At 67.9% G+C, this 12,962-nt stretch overlaps 1 protein-coding gene across 1 annotated transcript in view; it reads right to left on the bottom strand.

Annotated features, from left to right (window-relative positions):
* Positions 1–7,315, bottom strand: part of LOC112993724 (uncharacterized) — a 41,513-nt gene extending 34,198 nt beyond the window's left edge. The window contains exons 1-7 of the mRNA XM_064508057.1: positions 7,017–7,315; positions 5,618–6,019; positions 5,414–5,540; positions 5,076–5,189; positions 4,713–4,823; positions 4,476–4,595; positions 2,926–3,631 (exon numbers count right to left, since the gene is read on the bottom strand). Of these exons, the coding sequence (XP_064364127.1) occupies positions 2,926–3,631; positions 4,476–4,595; positions 4,713–4,823; positions 5,076–5,189; positions 5,414–5,540; positions 5,618–6,019; positions 7,017–7,226 (1,790 nt within the window). The 5' untranslated portion in view covers positions 7,227–7,315. The remainder of the gene's footprint in view (positions 1–2,925; positions 3,632–4,475; positions 4,596–4,712; positions 4,824–5,075; positions 5,190–5,413; positions 5,541–5,617; positions 6,020–7,016) is intronic.
* Positions 7,316–12,962: the final 5,647 nt, after the last annotated feature.

Genomic DNA, 12,962 nt, shown 5'->3' with positions numbered 1-12,962 from the left:
GCGCTGCCGGCTCCGCTGCTGCGTCATGCTGCTCATGCACCGCCCGCCGCGGTTCCTCCCCGCTCCCATCCCCGCCGCGCCGCTGCCGGCGTTGCTGCCGGGCTGCGGCAACCCGCCCGGGGAGCCCGCGACCCTCCTTACCCCGCGCCGGCCGAGGCGTTTGCAAGCCCCGCTCGTGCCCCAGCACCGCGCTCGGCTCGGGGACGGACGGCGGCGGCGCGGGGTTGGTCTCCGTCAGCTCTCCGGCTTCCCGCGCTCTGCAGGGCGCAGGGGGTCTCCGCGGGGTCTCAGGGCTCGGGCGCGCCGAGGTGCCGCTGGCCCGCGGGGGCCTTCGCTCACCCCTGCTCGGGCAGGCTCAAGCCTGCGCCTCCCTCCAGCCGGGCTGGCGCTGGGACGGGACCTTCTGCCAGCAGCCGCAGGCCGCGTTTTCCGTACCCTGAACCGGCAGCGTGCGTGGCCCCGAGTGGCGTGCACACCCCTCGAGTGGCGGGCATGGCCTCGGGGCCCCTCGCAGCGTGCACGGCCCCCCGAGCAGCGGGCATGGCCCTATGCACCACGCATGGCCCCCAAGCAGTGTGCCCGGCCCCCGAGCAGCAGGCACGGCCCCATGCAGCATGCACGGCCCCTGAGCAGGGTGCACGGCCCTCAGCAGCGTGCGGAGCTGCCCAAGCAGTGTGTGAGCCCCCCGGGGCAGCATGCACAACCCCCCCTTGGCAGTGCAAGAGCCCCATGGCCCCAGGCCCTGGCTTTACCTCCCTCCTTGCAGCCCTCCTTCCTTCCCTCCATCCTTCTCTCCCTCTATGCCTCCTGCTCTCCCTCCATCCGTCCCTCCCTCCCTGCCCATGCAGGGTGCCCATCTCAGGGGGTGAGGGGGCATCTTGGTGCAGGGCACCCATTTGGCGGGGGGGGGGGGGGGCTGGGGTCAGGGTGAGGTTGGGGCTCAGGGTGAGCACCGCTGTGGGCAGGTACCCGGCTGCCTCCCCTCGTGCCCCCCCGGCTCAGCGCCCGCCCGGTGCCCAGCAGCACGGCCAGGCCATGGGGCACCCGAGGGACTGGCCGTGCTGGAAATGTGCTGATGGGACCCCCCACCCCTTTGGGAAGAGTGTCCGGGGCTGGGGGGGGGGGGAAGAAACATGCAGGGCCTGGCTCCCCCCCCCCCCCCCAAGAACTGCATGTGGGGAGCCAGCACCACGGGGCAGGAGCCTGTGCATGCGTGTGAACACACACGCACACGCACACACCCCCGTGCCCCTCCTGGGTACACACACACACACACACACACACACACACACACACACACACACACAAAACAGCTGGTGCATATGCACACGGCTGCCACGTTTGCACACACGGCTCCCACCTGGGCACAAGCAATGCTCCCGCATGCACACAGCTCCAGCCTGAGCGTGTATATACACACACACACACACACACACACACACACACACACACACACACACACACACACACACACACGCACACACAGAGCTCCCACATGTGTACATGCAGCTGCCGTGCCTGCACACCCAGGCAGCTCCAGCACACGTGTGTGCAACTGCCATGTGCACACACAGCTCCCATGGGGCACAACCCCCCCCAATACACAACTGCCTCGTGTGCAACCACACCGCCCACTCGTGTGTGTGTGTGTGTGTGTGTGTGTGTGCGCGCGTGCACATATCCCCAGCTCCAGGGCATCCACGCAGCTCCCACGTGTGCACACAGTGCCCATGTGCTCGCACACACACACACACACACACACACACGCACACGCACAACCCTGGGTGCACACACACTCCCCAGCTCCCACGTGTGCACACACTGAGCTCCCTCCCACATGTGCACACACACTCCTGTGTGCATACACACACACACACACACACACACACACGCACACGCACACGCACACGCACACCCACACCCTCGGTGTGCACAGGACACTGTGCCCTGCTCTGCGCCGCCTGTGCACACCCGTGCACGCACAAGCGCGGCCCTCAGCCCACCCTTGCCCTTGGTCCTCTCCTGCCTGGGAGCTGGTGGCCATGGTGTCACCCATCCCACCACGAAGCCCCATGGCACCGCGGCGTTGCCATCCACACATCAGCTCGCCTGGACACTGCCGGGGGCCAGGGAGGAGGCTGGGGGGGGGCACGGGAACCGGAGGAGAGCAACATGGTGGCTGCATGGTGGGAGCCCCTCACCCGGGCGTCGGGGCTCGGTGGGGACGCTGGCAGGGCCAGGGCTTGGCCGTGGGGACAACCAGCCCCACATGTCAGGACGAACCTGCGGCTTTGCACTCGCGCCTGGTGTGATGCCACGCACGGTCACTGTGCCGGGGGGTTGGGGGGGGGGGGTCCACCCGTGGGGCCAGGCCCCCGGCACAGCCCCGGGTGCCGGCGGGGGAGGCGGGAAGCCGACAGGGCCCGGCCGCCTCCGCGCACGGCTCCGGGTCAGCGGCGCCGAACAAAGGAGTCGGGGGGGGGGGGGCACCCAGCTCCGGCGAGCGGCGGCGAGCAGCCCTTTGCAGCACCCCGCTGCCTTGCACAGCCCCCCCCCCCCGAGTGCTGAACCCCCCCCGAGCAGGAAGGGGACACCACGGTGCAGGGGGCAAGCCGTGTCCTTGCCCGGGGGCCTGGTGTCGGTGCCCCCCCCCCATGCACCGGCGCGGAGCCGCGGGGCGAAGGCACGGCGGCCCAGCACGACTTTATTGCATCTTCCATACAAAACTACACCTCCAAGCACTGTACAGAGCGGGGGGGGGGGAGTAAAAAGAAGCGGCGGAGCGGCGGGGGGGGGGCACGGGGCAGCGGGGGCTGTGCCGGGAGAGCGGGCCCCCCCTCCTCGCCAGCCCCCCGCCTCCATTTGGTTCGAAGCTTCGTGGCCGGGGTGTGCGAGTCCGCGGCGGTTGGGGGGGGGGGGGCCCGCTAGTCGGCGGCGGGGGGGCCGGGGGGCAGCCCCGGCGGCGGCCCCCCCGGCTCGGCGCCGTGCACCCGCTGATGGTCCTTGAGCGACTCCTTGTAGCGGAAGCTGCGGCCGCAGGCGCCGCACTGGTAGGGCCGCTCGCCCGTGTGGATGCGCTGGTGCTTGAGCAGGTTCTGCTTGCGGATGAAGCTCTTGCCGCAGGCGGCGCAGGCGAAGGGCCGCTCCCCCGTGTGCAGCCGCTGGTGGTTCTGCAGGTGCTCCTTGCGGCTGTAGCACTTGCCGCACTCGGCGCACTTGTAGGGCCGCTCGCCGCGGTGGATCATCTGGTGCCGCACCAGCCCCGAGTGGCAGTTGAAGCTCTTGCCGCACTCGGCGCAGGGGTAGGGCCGCTCGGCGGCGTGGCTCCGCTGGTGGATCCGCAGGCTCTTCTTGCCGCTGAAGCTCTTGCCGCACTCGGCGCAGCCGTGCGGGCGCTCGGCCCCGGGCCCCGGCGCCGCGCCGCAGCCGCCCGGCCCCTCGGCCTCGCCGCCCGGCGCCTTGCCCAGTCCGCGGGGCGCCGGGGGTGCCGGGGGTGCCGCCTGTCCCTCGGGGCCGCCGAAGGCCGGGCCCGGGAAGAGCAGCTCCGCGGAGCCGCCGGGCAGGCCCGCCTCCTCGGGGGGCTCGGCGTGCGGGCACCGCTCCTCCGTCTTCACCAGCAGCCCCTCGCCCGCTGCCGGGGGAAGGAGAGGAGAGGGGACGCTGCGGTCACCGGGGCCGTCCGCACCGCCATGCCGCAGGCAGTGCTGCCGGTGATGCCACCGGTGATGCCGCCGGCGATACCACCGGTGACGCTGCAGGCAATGCCACAAGTGATGGCCACCAGCAATGCCACCAGCAATGCCACAGGTGATGCCACCAGTGATGCCACAGGTGATGCCACCAGTGATGCCACCAGTGATGCTGCAGGCAATGCCACTGGTGATGCTGCAGGCAATGCCGCAAGTGATGGCCACCAGCAATGCTGCAGGTGATGCCACTAGCAATGCTGTGGGCAATGTCGCCAGCAACGCCACCAGTGATGCTGCAGGCAATGCCACTGGTCATGGCCACCAACAATGCCACCGGCAATGCCATGGGTGATGCCACCAGCGATGCTGCAGGCAATGCCATGGGTGATGCCACCAGCGGTGCTGCAGGCAATGCCACCAGTGATGCCACCGGCAATGCCGTGGGTGAGGCCACCAGCAACGCTGTGGGCGGGCAGGAGGAGAAGGCTGCTCTACGGGAGTCTCCGGATCCGCGCCAGCATCCAGCTCCGCAGGGGCCGGACCAAGGGCCGGCTGGAGCAGTGCACAAGCGGCATGAGATGGCCAGAGCCGTCCCAGGAGGGGACGAGGTCTCCAAGCACTTGGCAGGGAACGGCGAGGCCCCGCTCCCACCTCCCGCCTGCTCCGGGGCAGCCGGGGCTCCCCCAGCCCCGGCGGCGCCCAGCCCAGCTCCAGCGCGCCGCTGGGGGCTCTCGGGGACCCCCGCCAGGGGCTCGGGGCGGCGGGTGCCGCTGGGGCACGGCTCACCTGGGCCCGGCCCCGCCAGGATCTCCCTCTCGGCCAGCTCCCAGGGCTCCCTGGCGCACGGCTCTTCCTCCTGCTTGATCCACGAGAGGAAGTCGTGCGCCGTGATCAGCGCGTCGGCTCCTGCCGGGCCGGGGGGAGAGCAGAGATGGGGCCGAGGCGGACGCGTCCCCCGCCGAGCCCCCCCGGCCCGCCGAGCCCCGGGGACGGCGGCGCTGCCATGCGCCACCCCGGCGTCACCTGCGCAGGGGTCCGCGGGGAGGCCCCGCTCCTCGGCGAACTGCTGCTCCCCCACGAGCGACACCTCCTGCTTGATCCGCGACAGGATGTCGGAGGTGGAGATGAGGGACTCTGCTCGCAGGGAAGAGACGTGCCGGGAGCCCGTCCTCCGCGCCGCCGGGCCCCGCCGCGCCTCCCGTCCATCCCTCCCGTCCCCGTGGGGCCCCGGGGCTGGGCGCCATCCCCGGGTGGCCCAGGGGCTCCCCGCTTCCCGCTGGGAAACCCGGGAAAAGCAGGGAAAGGAGCAGGGGATGGTGGCACTGCACGAGGGGACGAGCGGGCGGGCAGGGGGACAGGCGGAAACGCCGGGAACCGGCACCGCACCTGCGCAGGTGTCCGCCGGCAGCTCCCTCTGCTCCAGGTCCCGCGGCTCGGGGACGCAGGGCACCTCGCCGCGCTCGATCCGGGGCTGCGGGTCGCTTCTGGAGAGGGCACCGTCTGCGCGGAGAGACACGGGCGCCGGTCAAGGCGCCTGCCGCGCCCGCCCACGGGACCCACCACCGCCCCGGGATGGAGGCGAACCCCGGCATCGTTCCCGTTTCCCCAAGGGGTTTCCCTGGACACGGCGGCCGCGGGGACGCGGCCCTCGGCAGCCGCCGGGAGCCCCGAGGGACGGGCCGCTCCGCCACCGCGCCGGGAAGCGGGCGAAGAGGGATGTTTACCCAGGGAGATCAAAGACTCGTAGTTCTCCTTCACCAGGTTATTGTACAGCTCCTTCTGCCACTCCTCCAAATTCTTCCACTCCTCGGCGGAGAAGTAGACGGCAATGTCAACAAACGTCACCGGCACCTGCGGAAACAAGCCCCGGGCAGGTCGGCACCGGCAGCTCCGGCACCGGCGCCGCTCGCCCCTCGGGTTACCGGTACCTTGGGGACCTCGCCCTTGGGGCCGGGGGGCAGCCGCAGCACCCAGAAGTTCCTGTTCTTGAGCAGGTTCTCCATGTTCTCCAGGCGCCGCTGGAGCAGCCCGTACTCCTGGATGAGGGTGCCCAGCACGGCCCACTTGCTCTCCAGCTGGTTGCCGAACTCCATCGTGGTTTTCTCGCAGTCGAGGAGCTTCTTCTCGGCCGTGCCGGACCTGCCCTCCAGGCTGAGCAGGCGGGTGGCGAGCAGGTCGATCTTCCTCTCCATGGCCTGCACGGTGGCCACCACGGTCCAGAGCGAGGCCTCGGCGGAGTGCAGCTGGGCCTCCCGCATGTGCGCGCGCTCGGGCAGCAGCGGCGGCTGCAGCGGCATCAGGTGCTGGGCCTCCACGTTCCACTCCTGCACCTGCGCCGGGGCGGCAGCGCGCTGGGAGCCCGCTCCGGCCCCGCGGCCCGGCACGGGTGCACGGAGGGGCCGGCGGGGTGGGGAGGGAGCCGGCAGCCCCCCGCCCTAGTGTGGGGCGGATGGAGCCCGGCTCCGTTCGGGGCACGGCTGCTTGGCGCGGCGGGAACCTCCGAGGGGGCAGACACGTGAGCTGGGGGGCGCGGGGCATCCCGGGGCGGGGGTACACGGGGGCACCCAAGGGCTGGAGCGTGCAAGGGGCACCCCAGGGCACAGGGCACCCCGGGGCACGTGGGCATCCCTGGTTAGAGGTGCATGGGCCACACAGGCATCCCCAGTCAGGGGAGCACATGGCATCCTGGAGCACGCACAGGGCACCCCGAGGCACACGGGTATCCCAGGCCAGGGGGGCGCGGGGGCATCCAAGGGCTGGAGCGTGCATGGGGCACCCCAGGGCACGTGGGCATCCCTGGTCAGGGGCGCAGGGCATCCTGGAGCATGTTCAGGGCACCCTGGGACACCTGGACATCCCCGGTCAGGGGGGCATGGAGCATCCCAGGGCATGTGGGCATCCCCGGTCGGGGGGGTGCAGGGCACCCCGGGACACACGGACACCCCCGGTCGGGGACATCCCGAGGCACGCAGGCATTCCCGGTCGGGGGGGGGGCACACGGCACCCCGGGACACACGGACACCCCCGGACGGGGGGCGCGGGGGCATCGCGGAGCATGCACGGGGCACCGCGCGGCACAGGGGCACCGCGGGTCCGGGCACCCCGGGGCTCCGGGTGCTCCGAGGGGAGGGGAAGGGGGTGCGGGGGGGCCCCGGTGCACGCGGCGCGGGGCAGGAGCCCGGGGCCGGGAGGAGCCCGCGGCCCGGGCCCGGCGGGGAGCGGCCGCAGCGCGGGCGGGGCGGCTCCGCCTCCGGGCCGGCACCGGCACCGGGACCGAGACCGGGGCCGCGGCGGGGGCCGGGGGCGGCGGGGCCGGGCCGCGCTTACCTGGGCGGGCGCCCACTCGGCCATGGCCCCGCGGAGCTGGGCCGGGCCCCGGCGGCTGGGCCCGGGCCGCGGCGGGGAGAGCGCGCTGCGGAGCGGGGCCGCGCTGCCGCCCGCCGCCGGGCCGCTCCCGGCGCCGCTCTCGGTGCCTGCGCGCTGCGGGCCGGGCACCGCCGCCCCGCCGAGGAGACAGGGGCAGCCGGGGAATTGCATCCGCCTCGTCGGTCCTCTACGGGAGCGGGAGGGGTGGGAACGGCTCGGAGCGCCGAGCACTGCCGCCTACCGGGCACGGGAACGGCGGCGGCGGCGGCGGCAGCGCCCGCCGCACCGCCCTGCGCGGCCCCGGCCCGGGGCTCCGGCGGCCCTGACCGGCCCCCAGCGCCGGGGGGGCCCGAGCCGCTGCCCCCAGCCCCGGGGGGGCCCGAGCCGCTGCCTCGAGCCCTGGCGATGCTCCGAGCTGCTGCCCCGAGCCCCGGGGCCGCCCTGAGCCCCGGGGGGGCCCTGAGTCCCGGGATGCCCCGAGCTGCTGCCCGGAGCCCCGGGATGCTCCGAGCCCCAGGGCTGCCCTGAGCTGCTGCCCGGAGCCCCGAGATGGCCCAAGCCCCGGCTCTGAGTCCCGGGATGCTCTGAGCCCCAGGATGCTCCGAGCCCCGGGATGCCCTGAGCAGCTGCTCCGAGCCCCGGGATGCTCCGAGCCCCGGGATGCTCCGAGCCCCAGGGCCGCCCTGAGCTGCTGCCCAGAGCCCTGAGCCCTGGGATGCCCCGAGCGGCTGTTTGGAGCCCCGGGATGCCCCAAGCCCCAGGATGCTCCGAGCCCCAGGATTCCCGGAGCCCTTGCCCAGCCCTGAGCTGGCCTGAGGCCCTGCGGGGACCCCCAGGGCTACCCCGAGCCCCTGCGCTGCCTGGAGCCCCGGGGCCGTCCCCGCTCAGCCGGTCGCCGCGTCCTCGGCGGGTGCCTGCTCCCGGAGCCGGCAGCTTTGCGCAGGCAGGTGTAGGAGCTCGGAAAGGGGGTCTCGCCCGTCCCCTTGGCCTGTACTTTTGGGGCCCCCTTCTCCCCTCCAACAGCCCCCCAGGTGTTGTGTGTGCAGCACCAGGACACAAAGCATTGCACACCGGCTGGCGGGAGAGCTGCGCGCGGGGATCTGCCGTGTTTTGGGGACGCCACCCCTACCCTGGGCCGCTTTGAACCGACAGCACCGGGGCATCGCACTGGCGGGGAGACCAACCTCAGATCTGGCACCAGGGAAAACGTCACGGTCCTGCCTTCAGGGAAACCCTGGAGGGAGATCTTTCCCGAGCACCTTATTGCACCGGTGGCTTTACCAGGAGGGTCATAACGGAGCCTCCCGCGCCGGACAGGGGCCGGAGCCAGCGCCAGCCCGCCGGACTGACGGGCACACGGAGCCGTGGGACAAGAAGGGTTAACGAACCGCGTACAGCGGAAAAGCAGGCATCACCGGGCGCCTTAAGCAGCCATTTCGCTTACGGACGCGATTGCTCGATACCGTGTCCCTTCCAGCACCAAGTCAAGCGCAGCCCGCGTGCAGGATCGGAGCACGCAGTCCCGCCGAGAAGCACAGGCTGTGCCCCCCGCGGGGCTCCTGCCTCCCTGGGGGGGTCCTGCGCGGCCCCTTCCTGCCCACGGCCCAGGAAATGGGCTGCCGCCCCCCAGGGCAGCCCCCCGGCTCTGCCTCGGCCCCACGGCATCTCAGGGCCGGCTTACCGGCCTGTGAGAAGGGGCTAGCAGCGACAGCCCGGCTGCGGTGGCCGCAGGGTGAATTATTCAGTGTTGCAGGTGCGGCTACGTTGCACGGCGCCCGGAGGCTGCGCTGGGTCTTTCATCATCGCAAGTCGGGAGAAACAGCACCAAAACCTCTGGGAAAAACACACGGGTGTAAAAGCAGCTGAGGGGTTTCGTGGGGATGCTTCACCCCGCCGGGCTGAAGCGCTTCGGCGATTTCAGGGTTTCCCAGGAAGCAACGTTTTCAGCCCGAGCTGTGAGCTGTCCGTTCGCACCCGGGCGAGGGAGCAGAGCACCAGAGCTGCTGCCCCATGGGACCCCAAGGCCCTGGACACCACCGGGAGGCAGAACCAGGCTAAAAAGACAACTTTAGGAGACCTTGCTCTGTATCAACTTTCAGTGTCATTCGGGGAGGGCTGGGAAACCGTGGTCTTAAGCAAAATGAAAATATGTATATAGATATCAATTTGTAGAACCTTGATGTATTTGAGACTTTCTACCCTCTTGCATTTGGTTGGATTTGGCCAAATTAAAACATTGTTGGCAGAGGACGGGCGAGGAGAAGACCAACTGACAAAGCACAACCGCGAAAGCGCTGCTTCTTTGGGAAAATAGCAACTAATGGCAGTTAAAGGGGTTTTGACTTTCCTTTGCCTTCAGGTTTCCAAAGCCTCAGGTTCCCGTTGGGTGATACCTTCCGTTTTTTTCACCAAAACCAAGTGGACTAGAAACTCTTCGACTGCTGTTAGCAGCAACCGCTGCCTCCGTGCGCCGCAGGGGCAACTCGCCTGCCGGTACTTACCGCGAGGAGAAGTCACAGCGACGCAGGGCTCACGGCCACGCCGCACCGTCCCTGCTGCCACGCTGATCTCACAGGCTCTGGCAAGAGAGGGCAAAGCCAGTTAAAGCAGCTACGTACACAGAGGACTTCAGTGGCGGGGAGGGTGTACGCTGTCACCCCTCTGCCGGGGTACAGCGACAGCCTTACCTTCGTCTCCGGGAGGGAAACGCTCACATTTGTACGAGTTTCACAACCCGAACCGGCAGAACTAGTCCGGACGCCCTCCCCGGTGCTGGGGACCGGCCCACCGTCGCTCTGGGGCTGCGATTTGGCGTCTGCCACCATCTCCCTCTCCCGAGGCCACCGTGGCTCACGCCCAGCTCGTCGGCCGCCGGAGGCCAGGCAGGTCCCGCTCCGTGCTCGGAGCCCGGCTCGGACAGGCCCGGACTGCTCACCTGGCCTGGGTCTGTCCCTCCGCCAAGTCGGGCTGGGCTCCAGACCCTGCCTCCTCCTCTTTTTTAGCCCAGGTGGAAACATCAGGAGGAACCTGGAGCTCCGCTCAGCGAACACGGAGATGAGCTACAGTCCGTTAGCAGGGACGGAGCGAATCCTGCAAGGGGGTTTGGGGTCTGAGTGGAGACACAAGACTAATTTCGCTGTGGTTCACGAGGTTCTCCAGCGCAGAGCCCCCCCGTGCCGGGCTCCCTTGGGGCTCCCCTCTCCTCCAGGCCACCTCGACCACCGTTGCACAGCTCTCCTGGCCCCAGGCCGGGGCAGGAGTGAGAGAAGCAGGTAAGGGAAAGCGGAGTGCGTTAGCCGTAGTCACGGAATAGTTCTGTGAGTTTAGACTAGATCCGAACGGGAGAAAAACTTCCTTCCTCAAGCGGCAGATGCCGGCTAGGAGAGGAACAGCCTTTTCCCCGGAGCCGTGCGAACTGCCACATTCCGGCAGCAGGGATTTAGCAGCAGCTGCTTAAGATCAGACGTAGCTGCAGGAGCGGCTGGGGAGCAGGCAGAGCACGGCCGGGGCTGAGCTGGCGGCACGCCATTTTTGCCCATGGGCTCTGCACGCAGCAGAGCCAAGGCGGGGCGGCGTGCGCGGGGGGAGGCTCCGGGGCCAGGTAACTCGCTACAGCCATCCTCCCGCTTGTAAATACTTGGGAAGAGGAGGAGGAGGAATTAACGGGAGAGGGAAACCGCCAAAGCCCCGTGATTTCAAACAGCGCGGGGGCGCCGCAGCCGCCCGGGCCTTCCCGGGCCGTCGCCATGGCAACTCGCGCCCGCTGCCGGGCGCTTCCGGGCTGCGCCGTCGCCATGGCAACTCGCGCCCGCTGCCGGGCGCTTCCGGGCTGCACCGTCGCCACGGCAACTCGCGCCCGCAGCCGGGCGCTTCCGGGCCGCGCCGTTGCCACGGCAACCGCCCCTCGGCCCCCCGGGCCGGGCCGTTACCATGGCAACCGCCCCTCGGGCCTGGTTACAGCCCGTTACCTGAGGGCGTGTTTCACGTTCAGCTCTGTGGCAGCAGCGGAGGTGGCAGCCGGCTCCTCTGATTCGGAGCTGCCCGTCTCCACTGCCGCCAAACACCCTCCTCCATCACCCCCAGTGCCTCCCTCGGCTGCCCAGACGCAGACCCCCCAAAAGGCTCGGGGAAGGCCGGCACGGGGCGAGGTGCCCCGCACAGGTGATGGAGGCCCTGCACCCCCGGACAGCACCGCGCTCCTCCTCTTCACCGCCCGGCGAAGCCACGCGGAGCTGCTTGTGCTCTGGAGATGGCAGTTTCTTTTCCTTCTGCGTGGTGGATTCCAATGTCACCCGGAGCGGGATTTTCGGGTTGTCTCCCTGTGCCTACGCTGCAGCTTTGGGTGTAAAACCTCCACCGAGTGTCCGTGGAAGGAGCAACGCTCCAACTGGCCGTGGCACGGGTTACAGCCGGAGCCCGGCTTCCGCACCAACCCGAATCCTAACCCACGTTTGCCCCCAAGCACCGGGGGCTTCCTCGCAGTGGCCCCAGGGCTGTAACCCCCTAAACCCCAAAGGGCCGCGGTTGTTTTGCATCGAAACCGCTCCAGACCACGTTCCGTCCCCGTCACACCTTTTTAATCCTTTCCCAGTTCTGCCTCCAAGGCGAGGGAATGGGAAGTGCTGGGGTACCCGGCACAGGGCCCCAGCTGGGAGCTGGAGCGCGTCCACCATCGGTGTGGGGAAGGCGGCAGGCAGGGAGCACTGACCAGGGCTGCCCATCTGCTCCCAGGACAAACCATTCCCCAAAGCAGCTTTAGATGCACCTGGGTCTTGGTCCGCTGGATAAACGTAGCTTTGCTTTCTAACCCGCTTCTTATCTCAAAACACTTAAGCAGGTTTCAAATTGAATAGCTCCCTCTGCAAAGCATCTGTAAAGGGTGACAATAATAAATTATTGCTGAGTTTGCTACAGGAATCTGATATTCCCAAGGCCACATCGCTGCAAAAACACATTTTATATTTTGCGAAGTGTTTGTGTCGCTCTCTGCCCATCCAAGCATTTAGCAGCGGAACAGAGCCCCGGGGCCTGGGTGCTCTTCCCGTTTTGAATTGAACATCATGATGATCAAACCGCGACTCACTGGGGCTCTCCGGGAGCATCGGTGATGAGATGAAGTCTTTGCAAAATAAAAACGGCACCAGTGAACAAAAACACTCAGCTAAGCAGCGATCCAGGCCACGGTGAGCACTGGCTCAGGGCAAAGCTGAAGCATAGAGAATTTATTTTGCTATCTTTGAAAGTAAAGCTGGAAAATAGTCTGCGTGTGCCCAGTCTTTTCGCAGCTTTACTCTAGCAAGAGAAAGCATTTAAGTCTTCCATGTCTTTCACGAGAATAGTCTTTGGACACTGCTTCCTTTTCTCCAAGTCACGCTGTGAAACTTGCTGTCTCCGCTCTGCAGGTGAAGGGAGCAGGAGACAAGCCGGCCCCATCAGGCAAGGCAAAGCTGTGGCATTGCCCTGCCGGACCCGGGGGCCTCCGAGCTGCTGCTCCGAGGTTTATTTTATTTGATGAAGGCGGCTGGGTGCATCATTTTCTCTGTAGCGTGCGTTTGCTTCACGTTCTGCCAGGTGCCGCGACTAAACTTAGTTTTTCATCCCAAGAAAGTTCAAACTCTCTGTACCTTGCCTTACACTTATTCCATACTCAGCTCACCAAGGTTTATCCCCCTTCCTGTTTGTGCATTTGAATATGACTTCCACTGTCCAAAGGATGCCTTTTTATTTCTAGTAACTTGGTTTATTTGCGTCAAACCATGACTGTTTAGGGGGTAGGGGACTTGTGCAGTCCTTTTCTTGCCTTTCTGGCAAGTAGCACGTCTTTACTCTTAGCTCCTTAAATTGTCTTAAACTGCTTCAGCAGTCCCTGTAAGCTATTCACCCTTTTAGCAGCTCCTTTAATGCACT

The sequence above is a fragment of the Dromaius novaehollandiae genome, chromosome 2 (genome assembly GCF_036370855.1).
Source record: "Dromaius novaehollandiae isolate bDroNov1 chromosome 2, bDroNov1.hap1, whole genome shotgun sequence".
Lineage (NCBI taxonomy): Eukaryota > Metazoa > Chordata > Aves > Casuariiformes > Dromaiidae > Dromaius > Dromaius novaehollandiae.
The sequence above is the reverse complement of the archived record's forward strand: the minus strand, read 5'-3'. Positions and strand labels throughout refer to the sequence as shown.